Consider the following 12,905-nt stretch of genomic DNA (forward strand, 5'->3'; position numbering starts at 1 on the left):
ATTTTTTGAAAAAATTTAAAAATGGTATAATTAAATCATACAATCACCTAACAAGTAAACCAACTGAATTGTTCCAACTAACTCATATCTCAAGTATGAATCTTGGTATGCAGCTTTGCTAAATGCTAATGCTCGGAGGAGGAAGAGTTTTATTGCCCACGCTAGACAAACAAGCTCAAGCAGGATTGCATTAGGAAAAAAATAGGTAAAATTATATTTTTGGTTTCTCACTTTAGGTCTAATTTTTAATTCACGAATTGTGTCCTTTATTTTATAAGAAAATGCAATGTTAATCCCCATATATTATAATTGGATGTTGATAGTTAGGTTGACTGCCATGTGTTAACGTCGGATAGACACATAAAAATAAATATTTTTTAAGTACTTATAACCCTAATTAATTATCTTTAATTTATTTTAAAAATTATTAAAACCAAAAAAAAAAAAATGAAAGATGTCGCAGTACCCGTCCCACTTCCTCTCTCTCCCTCCTCCCCCAGCCATACCTCGGCATCACCTACTTTGGCCACCCTGCCACCCCGCAGCACCCGTCCCCCTCCCCCTCCCCGGAGCGCATCGTCGTCGGGCTCCGCTACCTCAACGCAAGATCCCTCCGCCTCGAAGACGTCGACCCCGCCATCACCCGCAGCCTCCTCTACAACAACAACAACATTTTCAATTGGATCAGGGAAACAAGAACAACAACAAGGGCAATTACAATTACTTTGTTTTTCGCGATGGTGGCGTGTCGGGGAAAAGAAGTTTGTTCAATTGGGGTGATCATCCATCTATGGCTGCTGATGCTGTTGAAAATGGATGGTCACGATTTGCTTTCACAGGGTACAAGAGTTACATGCCATCTCCTTTGAAAAAATCAGCACTTTTAGGAGTTTGCGCTGCACATGGTGGAGGAAGTGATTTTGGAAGAGAATTAGAGGCTGAGATAAGCTGGGAAGTGGCCTGTGGATCTGCTGAGTTTATGCAGAAGGTGAAGTGAGAGAGAGATAGAGAGAGGAAGTGACCTCTTCCTTCTCAAATGGTTGAAATGGCAAACTCCCGGTTGGTAGAAGAAACATACTTATTGCATTTACAGACATAAAATACGAAAGATTACTCACGCATTGGATAGCTACGGAACAATTGTGAATTTCAGAAATTGAATAGTTCATGTAATCATAAAGGTATAAGCTTTTAGTTTATGTAAATGCATGTAGGTGACGAGGCTTGTACCTAAGGTATCAAGTTTCCATTGTTTCTACCTTTTCATTTTCAAATCATGGATATTTAATTCTGCAGTTTTTATAGGTGTCTTGTATTCTTCCTATTGTGAGGAAGAGGGTGGTGTTGCTGTAGAGGAGGCTGCGGGTGATGGCGGGGTCGACGTCTTCGAGGTGGAGGGATCTTGTGTTGAGGTGACGGAGCCTGGTGACGATGCGCTCCGGGGAGGGGGACGGGTGCTGCGGGGTGGCGGTGGGGGCGAAGTAGGTGATGCTGAGGTATGGCTGGGGGAGGAGGGAGAGAGAGGAAGCAGGACGGGTGCTCCGACATCTTTGGTTTTTTTTTTGTTTTTAATAATTTTTAAAATAAATTAAAGATAATTAATTAGGGTTAGAGACACTCGAAAAATGTTTAAATTTACGTGTCTATCGGACGTTAACATGTGACCGTCAACATTATTGCCTAACGGTCAACCGTCTAATCGTGACGTCAGAGCATCAACATTAGACTTTCTTACAAAATAAAGGTTCTAATTTGTGAATTAAATTAACGGGAAACCAAATGTGAAATTACACCTAAAATAAGAGATCAAAAATATAATTTTAGCTAAAAAAAAATACTTATACGGTCACCAATCAAAAACACAAAAAGGGCAAAAAGTTGAGCCCAGGCCCATTTATTTAAACTTCGGGTGTAAGATTAAATCTTGTGGGTGAAGCAACGAAATACTACAAAAACATGAACGTAGGATGAGAAAGATGGTCGGAAATTGAGGAAGTAGTAAAATGATTCCCAAGATTTCTCCGATGAACGAGGATGGGAAGAACAGAGGAATCGGAATAGCCACCGAAAACCCTTATTATGGAACCTTTCAAGGCGTCGCTAACCACTATCCTCCTCAACACCAACAACCACCCGTTCCCTACGCTAATTATTACCAACGACAAGGATACCACGTCGTTCCAGGTACAATACAATCACGTACAACCATATTCACATTCTTATTTTTTACTCATACCTATGGCTATTGTTGAGTTCAACACTAGACGCGATAGTTCCTATGTTTCGATCCTTAATTTCATGTTCTCACAAGAGAGAATGATAGTTAAATTAAAACGAGATTTAATGGATTTGGATTTGGCACAAACAATGTACTCAGCACTCACAATATATACTAATGGATTTGGATTTCGATCCTTAATTTTATGTTTCTGGACACGAAAGTAGCTTTATGGAATCTGTTTGAATAATGTATTCACAATGTTTTTTTTATTTTTTTTTTATGTTAATCGTGCAAGTTTATGCCGTTGCTGAAGGAAGGCCTGTGAGAGAACGTCGTCTTCCTTGCTGTGGACTTAGTCTGGGTTGGTTCTTGTGAGTTTGCTTTGTCTTACTTGCTAGTATTTTTATTTTTGAAAGTGCTTTTTTTTTAATCCAATATATCTCCGCCAAGCTTTTAGAGATTCATTAGTATTTCTTTAAAGGATTGACATATCTCAACATTCTTCATGGACACACACTTGAGGTTCCAAACCCTAAGTACATGCATAACAAACATGATAATCTATCAAGCATACCACGCCATGTTTTGAGAGTGTTAAGGGCAACGCAAATACTGCAAAGCTTCAACCTAGCTAGCTAAACTATAAATGCCAAGCTTGTAATACACGTACGTGGTTTGCTATTTGATTAAAATTTGAAGTGGCTTTATCTTTGTATTGCTAATGACTAAAGTCTACAATCGCATGCCTAATAACAATTACTAAACTTTAGGGGCGCCTACTTATTTCATTGTCCTAAGAGCTAAAGTTGTAAGAAGTTTTGCCGTCTTTGTGTATGTTTTTGGATTAACCAAATAATTCAAGCATACAAATTTTTAGAGATCAGATTAAAACTGGATCCCAATGAGCGTGAATGTGTTGGAGGTTCAATCCTCTAATAAAACCCCCCTCCCCGTTTAGGTGCTTGCTCCTTCGATTATTTGAAAGCAACCGTTATTTTCTCTGATGATATTGATGGTTGCAACTTTATTTGTATTTCAAGGTTTATAATGGGTTGGTTTCTTGGTGGTGTTCCCTGGTACGTTGGCACTTTCATTCTAATGTTTGTACATATGGATTGCCGAGAAAAGCCTGGATTGATTGCATGCGCAGTTGCTGTAAGTTTTAGTTTTTATTGCAAATTAATTATTTCATTTTCACATGTTTTAGGTTTTCTTTAACGCATTAATAATTAGAAGTCTTGTCATGTCATAGTTGGTATGGGGCTAAAAAGAAATGGGATTATAGTTTTGGTTGCTGCAACTTTTAATTTCTTAAATATTCATCGTGTAATTTCCACTGTCTCTTCATGTCATGATACAAAGCAGTATATAGATGTTTGGCTATCAAAATTTAATTCGCTCATCTGCTGGGTGTTATGTGGATATATTGCAACTCGGTCATCTAATTGGAAAGTGAAGTTAAAAATCTAGTTTTGTTCACCAGTTATTGAAGCGACTTCAGTAACATAGTTGTGTATAGTTTCTAGTCTGTAATTAATCTTTAGAATTGGATGTTTGAGTCATTCAATCAGGAGAAATTTTCTTATAGACTAGAGTTGAAAAGCAGTGTCTGAGATATGTTATATGTGTTGTTATCTTTATAGATTGATTACAAAAGAGGAAAGAAAGAGTTCAGATTAAGAACTATGCTAAATACATTAGGCTGTTATATACATGTAGATCGGTATAAACAATCATCTCCTAATATTAAAAATGTTCCAAGGTTGTTTTACCATGTTAAGAACCTGCTTAATTACTACCGTTGACAAGTGAGTACAATGTACAACAATGGGTCCCCTTGCTCGTAAGATGTGGAATTAATGGTTTATTCTCCATCTCATGAACCATCCTTTTTTTCACAAACTTCCAGCATCATGGCTCAATCCGGTTACTAGTTATAACGTCTCAGAGATATAGAGGATAGTTGTAATAATATCTCAATCAGAGACTTTCTGGTACAGGATCCCCATGAAGGGCAAGTGTAGAGCATAGTTGCATCTCTGGAGAGGAGATTATGATAAAAACATTATACTAGGGTTACACAGAGAAGAGAATGATTTTAGAATGAACTCATGATAAGTGATGAACCCTGATTTTATTTGATAGTATTAACCCAAGTTGATCTGTTTATAGTTGCCGTAGTTTTTTTTTCTTCTGCAGCCAGTATTGAGTGCAGTTCATCTCTTGTCAATTGGTCACCTTACATTGTAAGATGTAAATGTCAAGGGTTCGAAACTTTTCAAGATACATACTAAGTTAGATCATTTAAATTGGGCACTGATGTAAAAGAATAAAAGACATTGTCGTCAGCACAGCTCACAAAATCTTAAGTCATATCATTTTCCCTCCCTCCAAATCCCCCCGTATTGAAGAGGATGGAAAAGGTGGAGGGGAGGATTTTGGCTCCCTCATTTTACCTTCCATTCCCTCCAACAAGATGGGTTCATCTATGATTTTGATTACGATAGATAGGTCTATTACTGCATTATGCTGATAAAGAATACTGTCTGATCTAGGAATTGTAATGCATCTACAGATTCAATGATCTGCATTATGCTACTCTTTTTTTGTAGAGGGCTAATTTTGTCATGTTATTATTCCTTTGAAATATTAATTTACTGGAATTTTTTGTTTAAAAACTAGTAGAAGAATGACAAGTTAGAATTCAGATGGTCAATTTAGGAGTTTATTTAAAAAATAAAAAGTATTATTATCATTGATTAGATTTAAATGGTGTTGTCTTCCCTGTGCTCCCTTGAACTATGTACTTGAATTTACAGTCCTTCGTTACTGTGATTGTTCTTGCCCTTGGTGTCACACAAGGAGATCTTGGGAGGTTGACATCCTTTTGACCTGCACAATCCTGTGGACCTTTTCTTGCTGTAATTTACTCTTTGGAACTCGGTGCGGAAGTTACAATTGGCTGCGGTTGGAAATTGATACTTAAATGCAATTTCTACATGTTAGACTAGTAGTTGATGGAAGTTTGGAAACAGATTAAAGAAAAACTCCTTTTAAATAGGATGTATAATATACATCCACTTGACCTAATTTAAAGTGTATTATGATTTTAATTTACTAAACTTTAATAGTATTCACTCTTAAATATTAACTCGTATAATATGTACCAGTATGACAACAAAGTATCAATCCTTCTACTACCTATAACCCATGTTTTACCACCATCACTGTAACGCCTTGCCTACTAGTGTCATTGATTTTACCATTACACCATTATCATCAACGTCAACGTCTTAGCATGCGCCTTGTGATGTTAATATTGATGGAAATCATCTTGTAGTGCATTATTGACATTCATAAATAAAAATATTTAACGGGTAGGGAGTAAAATTTTGAGAAAATGCATACCATAGATTTGAACGCAATTATGTTCTTCACAAAAATTGGGAACAAAATTTGCGGCAAATTATAAACTATAATTTCATTTGACGAACAATGATTAGATTTCCAATTCATTCATTGCTTAAAAGTAGCCGAGAGAGAGAAGCGAATTATAAAAAACAATAATCAACCAAACCTAGGGCGCAATTTATCAAAGTAGTGATTAACACATTTGCAAGCCACGAAGCAACATACTCAACTTTCAAAAATCTGACAATAATGCAGTCAACTAAAATTCTGTTCTAACACCTCAAGAAATGCAAGAGTTCTGATATTAACTTGAAGAGCATCAAAAGGCCACCATTCTCTTTGGCATCGAAAGTAAAATATAGCAACTCCAGTCGTATACCATACGAAGTTTAAAGTCTTCTACCCCTTCTACCACTCTTTCTACGTGTACTATCCGAAGGAATGGGAGTAACATCCTCTGGAGAATCAAGAAACATTAATCAATCAAATAATTAATTAACATTTAACAATAAAAGACAAACAAATGAAATCAATAAAAGAATGGGAAATACAATGAATATTAAAAAAAAACTCAGTAAACAAGACATTTAAGGGGCAAATCAAGTGAACTAAGGGTTCCTTAAAAAGGCAGATACCTATACGACCAATTTTCATTCCTGAACGTGCAAGGGCTCGAAGAGCTGATTGAGCACCAGGACCAGGTGTTTTGGTCTTGTTTCCACCAGTGGCACGGAGCCTGATATGAAGAGCAGTTATGCCCAGTTCCTGCTCCAAAACAAATTGAAATGATACATCAAGCTTTGACAGCTTCACAGAAAATAACATCCTGCTGCTACAGTGATTTCACAGAGCAAAATCATTGAAAAAGATTGGCCAGTGATACTGGCTAACAAACAGGATGATCAAATTGGAATTCTATCAAATTCATAAAGAAAGCAAAAATTCTACGTTAAGAGGCCCACTGACCTTACATCTGGCAGCAACATCCTGTGCTGCAAGCATAGCAGCATATGGAGATGATTCATCTCTGTCAGCTTTAACTTTCATCCCACCTGAAGATAGAAAACAAAGACATAAGTAAATTACAGCAGTTTTCCGGTATCCACTAAAAAAGAAAGACTCAACCCAAATTCATTTATTGGTGAACCATGTTAGCTAGGTTATATACAAATGAATCCCCAGTTTTCTAGTATCCGTTCTAAAGAAAGATTCAACCAAAATTAATTTATTGGAGAAAAATGTTAGCATGGTGATATACAAATGAATCCCCAGTTTTCCTGTATCCATTCTAAAAAAAGATTCAACCAAAATTAATTTATTGGAGAAGAATGTTAGCTTGGTGATATACAAATAGATACGAAGTTATATGAATAGAAAACTCCAAAAATATTAAGAATATGCAAAACAGAACACTAAGTGCATGTTTGGATGAGGGTTGACAAAATTGATGATTTTGAAGTGAAGTGATTTATGTTTGGATGTTTTCATTACAAAATCAAGTTAGGAATAAAACTTGGTATAAATTTTTTGATACAACGCAAAAGCTACTCAAAGTTGCTTCAACATTCTGGATCCATAATCAATTTTGAAATCTTCTCCAATGTGAAACCATACATACACTAAGCTACCTCAATTGTGGGGTATGGAAATACCTAAGTGCCAACATAAGGATCTCACAAAAAAGATATACGTCAAAAAGAAGAGAAAAACCTATAGGGGATTAAAAAACACATATATTCACTCTCAGCCAATAAAATCCACTGAAACCACAATATGGACTATTTCAATTTCAATAATATAAAAAAATGTGAAATTTTACTAAAAGGCGGGGGAAAAAATTAAGCAGATAAACAATAACCAACATATTTTTTTTGGAATTAGCCGATAATTTACTAGGTCTTGCGATGAGAAGAGAATAACTCATACCAGTGATGCGAACAAGGGTTTCCCTCCCAGACAAATCAGTGACATGCTGCAATCATAAAAAAAAAATTAAACATGAGATTTCAGATATTGATAGTGGAAGCTAAGACAAATGCATATACTGACGATGAAGGTGTCGTTGAAGGAGGCAAAGATGCGAGCCACGCCGAAAACATGTTCACCGTCTCTAACGGCTGGACCAAGAGTGACATTTTCCTCCTTTGGCTCCCTAACCTTTCTCCTCGACTGCACAACAAATAAACAAATCTATGGTTAGAGTGAAAAGGGGCGCGAGAGACAAAGAGATTTCATGATCTACGCACCATGGTTGCTGAAGGGCTTCGGAGTTCGGAGATTGATGAAGCTTATTAGGGTTTCAAAGCCAGCGTTTTTGTTTTTATACAGATCTGGAGTAGGGTTTTGCTGGATGCCCTCCACCTTTTTTCATTTACTCACACTAGTCGCATTTTTTATCCTCTCAGTTATATATTTAAATTTGAATTAATTAAAGTATTTATAATCAATCAATATAATTTAATTTTAATATTTTATGAACATTGATTTCAATTATTTCAATATTATTATTATTACTACTATTATTTCATTTGACAATTTTAATTACTCATAATATACTTTTTTTAACATTCTTTCTTTATAGTGCAATAATTCTTTTAGTATTGTACTTTTCATTATAAAAAATATATAATTTACTTCAACGGTTAAATTTATTTTAATATATTATTGATAGCATAAAAAGTGGTTAGCCGAAGGAAGCAAGACAGTCGATAGCATGCGGCTAAAAGATGGCCAGTGACCAAACAATTGTTTTATGTAATATTTGCAGAATTGGACTCGAATCAGTAATCAAGATAAAACTGATTTTAATAAAATATTTTTTTGATATAATATCTTAGTAATATTAAATAAAAATTAATATAATGTACATAAATGAATAATAATAAAAAGTAAATTTAACTTTTTAAAAGTGTCATAGATTAAAATATTTCTTTTTTTAACCAAAATGATGTAATTTTGATTTTTTTTAAAACAATTTTAAGTAAAACCAGTTAACCCACCAGATTTATCGGTTTTTCATCGGTTCAACGATTTTGAATCAGTTTAAGCATATTCTATTTTTTAAAAAGTATTAAATCGATAATTGATTTTCGGTTGAATCAGACTTATCTAGGTTTCAAATTAGAGATTTTTAGTCAATAACATAGTAAAATTGAAAGAGTACTTGGGTAAAGCCCATTACCTTTGTTATATTCAAGGCATCCTCTTACCTCACATAATCCCCTATCACTTGAAGGTCAAATATAATATTTTGAATTTCCACCTCTAAAATCTTAACCTTTTTATGTTGACTTACTTTGTCCACCCCAACACAGAGGATAATCTTAGTAAATGACATTTGCGGTTGATCTAATCCTAATGTGCTTGGGGACATCATAAAGTTTCAAAACCCTTGTAGGCTTTTAAAGCATAGAACCAGTTATGCCATTCAAATTGATATCACACGATGGTGGCAAAAAATCTTTGCTTGTTGAGATGTAATTCCTTCTGAGCCTAGACACTAGTTACACATCATTTACAATTCTTTGTTTCATTAAAGTCATTCTTCATATTGTGTTTGTCCACTGAAAATCATCTTAGCCTTACTTGAGTACGCACGTGATTTCACCATCGATAAAAAAATGTTATATACAGTAAAATGATATAATACATGTGTTAATATATAATTACTTAAATACTTAACACTTAAATATGTCCCTGGTCCCTCAAATTTAGGTCACTTCTATTTTTTTTCTCCTAAATTAAAATTTATTTTTTTAGTGTCTCAATTTCAAAAATATTTTTAGTCTTTCATTCAGTAAAGAAATGTCACAAATTGTGTATGGTTGTATATTGATTTCATATAATTTAAATCAATTTTATATCGAATTTATTAATTAATCAATCTATAATTAGTTTCTAACAAAAAATGAATAGAAAATTTGTAGGGATAAGTAAATTGAAATGAATATATATATATATATATATATATATATATATATATATATATATATATATATAATCTTAATTTAAAAGGGTATTGCAAGACGATTATGAATTTGTAGCTATCATTAAGGCAATACGTATGTATAAAACTTTAAAAAAAGATAATTAAATGAAGAAAAATTGTCACGTTTGAAAGGTAACTCGGTGAAGAAAGATTTATAGAATCACGACTCACTGAAATAATTATGATTCAATGAAATTAGTATGACTCAATGAAATAATTACGATTCAATGAAATTAGGAAATGAGCTGTAAAAAAAGCAAGAGTGAGTGAAAAAAATATAAAAAATTATAGCATGTCATATTTTTATGATCGCATTTTATTCAATAAATTTTTTAGAAATAAAAATATAATTAAGTAGTAAATGTTTTAAAATGTCAGAAGGAAAATAATTTGAAATAAATCAAAATACATAAAATAATAATTATATTATTTATTTTATATTTTATATTTATCATTTAATTTAACCTTTAATTTTAATAAATTTATTTATTATTTATTTACTATCTCCAAATTTTTACTGAATAATGCAAAAAAAAAATCTAAACTTTTGGGCCTTAAAGTAGTCGGCCCAAATAAAGAAAAGCTCGAACCCGAGCCCAATGTTCCAAGTTAAAAGTTAGGGTTTCGAGCTTCTTTAAATACGCAAAAAACCCTACTTTGCTCCTCTTCATCGTAGCGCCAGACTGAGAGGAAGAGAGAGGGAGATTCTTTGTTTGCTACCTTCTCTCGGAAAAATGGTTACGTTCAGGGTGCGTAAGATTCACACCATTTGGTGTTCGATTTCATTTTCCTCTGTTAATGATTTTTACGAGGTGGTGTTTTGTTATGTGTATTTGCAGTTTCACCAGTACCAGGTGGTTGGGAGGGCTCTTCCCACGGAAGCAGATCAGCACCCCAAGATCTACCGAATGAAGCTCTGGGCCACCAACGAGGTTCGCGCCAAGTCCAAGTTCTGGTAATGTTTTGTTCCTTTTTATTAGTTTTATTTTTTTGAGATCCTTGATTTAATGTTTTGCGCCGTGTATTGTTTTCTTAGTTTCCAGCAATCAGATTGAATTGCCTCTGTTTTGAATTCTAGGGTTTAGGGGCTGTTTTTATAATTTTGAATTTGTTTTGCTTTCAATTAGGTATTTTCTGAGGAAACTGAAAAAGGTGAAGAAGAGCAATGGCCAAGTGCTTGCCATCAACGAGGTACAATCTCCTTTAGGCATAGTTTTACTTGCTTTATTTTTTTCTATATTAATGTACGGATTTTATTGCCTATGGTTTTGGGAAGTTGAAAACTATGGTTAAGTAATCTTTTTTTTTCCAAGAATGTGTTATAAGGTGATTTATTTGGTGTTTTACCTTAGTATGCAGTGTGAACTTGGTTTGCTGAAAGTTTAGGGTCTTTGCAATTTTTTTATAATAAATTGTTTAAAAACTCACTTGTGGGCAAGATGTTATATTTTCCTATGATAGCTTTTGTGTTGCTTATAGGTTGCATGGAAATTGCGTTTTGTCGTTGTTGCTCACTATTTTAAATTGTTTTTGTTGACTTAGAGGTTATCACGGATTCAGCTTAATAGATTTTTTTTAAATGGTATACAACTTCAGACAAATTAGCTTATGTACAAACTGTTTCTTGATAACCCATGTTTTCAGTAGTTAAAATTATCTTCAAAGAAAAAAGTGTTCAATGGAAGGTGTCTTGTGTTTTTTTTAAAAGTACTTTCAGTGTTACTATTAGAGTCCACTGCCCTGCTGAATTCAAAATTTTTATGGAGTAATTTCATAATGTTTGTTTTGCCTGTTGAATTACTTTGTATCATGACATTTATTAAATTTATTAATGGACTCCTTGTATGTTTCAAATCTGTTGAAATGCAGATATTTCATAATGTTTAGAGTAGATGCTTATTTTGCTCTATCAATAATCTGTAGAGTTAGCTTGTCATGGCATATTTATTAATTGAGTCCTTGTAATGTTGCCAAGCTGTTTCTGGATTTGCGGATTATTTCAACTCAGTTTGAAATACAATGTTAGTTTTCTGTTGGCTAATTGTGGGTGCTCTGTTCTGTTGAATTATTTTATTTTCCAGATTTTTGAGAAGAACCCAACCAAAATTAAGAACTATGGTATATGGTTGCGGTATCAGAGTAGGACTGGTTACCACAACATGTACAAGGAGTACCGTGACACCACTCTAAACGGTGCAGTTGAGGCAATGTACAATGAAATGGCTTCTCGTCACAGGGTCAGGAGCCCTTGCATCCAAATTATCAAGACTGCGACCATCCCAGCTAAGCTTTGCAAGAGGGAGAGCACCAAGCAATTTCACAATTCCAAAATCAAGTTCCCATTGGTCTACAAGAAAGTTAGACCACCTACCAGAAAGCTGAAGACCACATACAAGGCCAAAAAGCCCAACTTGTTTATGTAACGTGGTTGATGAATGAGTTACAAATACTTGGTGTCTATCAGGCGTTTTTAGTAGAGACGTACCCGTTGGTTTTTTACTGCCAGATTTTGTTTGAGGTTCTTTTAGACTATTTTCATTGGGTTTATCTTTATGTTTCTGTTGGATATTATCTTTTGATCATTTTGATAATTGAGTAGAATTGAACAAAATTTATATATATGGCTGTTAACCAAGATGTTAATAATTCTGAATATCGCCTACAAGTCACTCGAAGGAATTAGGCTATTGCACCACAGTCGTAATGCAAACATTTTTCGATCTATATCTTAATAGATGCTGTCGAATGACCTGAAATCAGGTTGATTTTTGGATAATCGGTACTGCTGGGTCGATGGAAAATGGATGTAAGAATTGAGTCACTGGGCCAACACTATTTTGTCTTAAACTCGTGTTTTCTCCAGAATCCACATAAGTGCGAGACCGGCATAATTTTGAACAAATTTTAAGTAATGACTCGGTAGAAAATTGCCTAAATCTCAAAAAACGGAGTTGACGCTGGCTGCTAAATAACAAATCAAGGAGATGGCTTGTTAAAAAATCTGCAGGGATGAATTTTGATTACGCTCTCGATAATATGCAATTCTAATGGGAGTGTTATTCGATACTAACTTTTTTAGCAATTCAAGGCACCAAAATTGTCATTAGAGATATAACAAGTAATAATAATTAGCCATGAGGAGGAGCCATAGGCATAGCTCTCTACGTAACCAAATTATTAGGAAGATTAATTATTTCAAATAAATTAAAATATAAAATGTAATGATTTTTTGAAAATGTTTATAGTAACCAAATTTGAAGTTATAGTTAAATAATTCAATGTCCT

At 34.0% G+C, this 12,905-nt stretch overlaps 3 protein-coding genes across 3 annotated transcripts; 2 read left to right on the forward strand and 1 right to left on the reverse strand.

Moving 5' to 3' along the window:
* Positions 1-1,391: 1,391 nt before the first annotated feature.
* LOC114387787 (60S ribosomal protein L18a-like protein) lies at positions 1,392-5,388 on the forward strand. The gene is made up of 4 exons (XM_028347989.1): positions 1,392-2,184; positions 2,517-2,592; positions 3,262-3,376; positions 5,041-5,388. Exons 1-4 carry the CDS (start codon positions 2,004-2,006, stop codon positions 5,110-5,112), a joined length of 444 nt encoding a protein of 147 aa, XP_028203790.1. The 5' UTR covers positions 1,392-2,003; the 3' UTR covers positions 5,113-5,388.
* A 317-nt stretch (positions 5,389-5,705) lies between these two features.
* On the reverse strand, positions 5,706-8,041 carry LOC114387786 (40S ribosomal protein S14-like). Its single transcript, XM_028347988.1, has 6 exons — positions 7,879-8,041; positions 7,682-7,801; positions 7,559-7,604; positions 6,599-6,684; positions 6,268-6,397; positions 5,706-6,089 (listed from the first exon to the last, which is right to left on the reverse strand). The coding sequence occupies exons 1-6, from the start codon at positions 7,879-7,881 to the stop codon at positions 6,022-6,024; spliced, it is 453 nt and encodes a 150-aa protein (XP_028203789.1). The 5' UTR covers positions 7,882-8,041; the 3' UTR covers positions 5,706-6,021.
* Positions 8,042-10,227: 2,186 nt separating this feature from the next.
* On the forward strand, positions 10,228-12,253 carry LOC114387785 (60S ribosomal protein L18a-like). The gene is made up of 4 exons (XM_028347987.1): positions 10,228-10,369; positions 10,460-10,575; positions 10,748-10,811; positions 11,702-12,253. The coding sequence occupies exons 1-4, from the start codon at positions 10,355-10,357 to the stop codon at positions 12,041-12,043; spliced, it is 537 nt and encodes a 178-aa protein (XP_028203788.1). The 5' UTR covers positions 10,228-10,354; the 3' UTR covers positions 12,044-12,253.
* Positions 12,254-12,905: the final 652 nt, after the last annotated feature.

The sequence above is a fragment of the Glycine soja genome, chromosome 15, assembly GCF_004193775.1.
Source record: "Glycine soja cultivar W05 chromosome 15, ASM419377v2, whole genome shotgun sequence".
Classification (NCBI taxonomy): domain Eukaryota; kingdom Viridiplantae; phylum Streptophyta; class Magnoliopsida; order Fabales; family Fabaceae; genus Glycine; species Glycine soja.

Coding starts and splice junctions, on each gene's coding strand:
- LOC114387787 (XM_028347989.1), top strand. CDS start 2,004: ATGATTCCCAAGATTTCTCCGATGAACGAGGATGGGAAGAACAGAGGA. Junction 2,185..2,516: donor AGGATACCACGTCGTTCCAG/GTACAATACAAT, acceptor TAATCGTGCAAG/TTTATGCCGTTGCTGAAGGA. Junction 3,377..5,040: donor TGATTGCATGCGCAGTTGCT/GTAAGTTTTAGT, acceptor TTGAATTTACAG/TCCTTCGTTACTGTGATTGT.
- LOC114387785 (XM_028347987.1), top strand. Junction 10,576..10,747: donor CGCGCCAAGTCCAAGTTCTG/GTAATGTTTTGT, acceptor GCTTTCAATTAG/GTATTTTCTGAGGAAACTGA. Junction 10,812..11,701: donor AAGTGCTTGCCATCAACGAG/GTACAATCTCCT, acceptor TTTATTTTCCAG/ATTTTTGAGAAGAACCCAAC.
- LOC114387786 (XM_028347988.1), bottom strand. Junction 6,685..7,558: donor AACCCTTGTTCGCATCACTG/GTATGAGTTATT, acceptor TTCTATCTTCAG/GTGGGATGAAAGTTAAAGCT. Junction 6,398..6,598: donor ATGTTGCTGCCAGATGTAAG/GTCAGTGGGCCT, acceptor GTTTTGGAGCAG/GAACTGGGCATAACTGCTCT.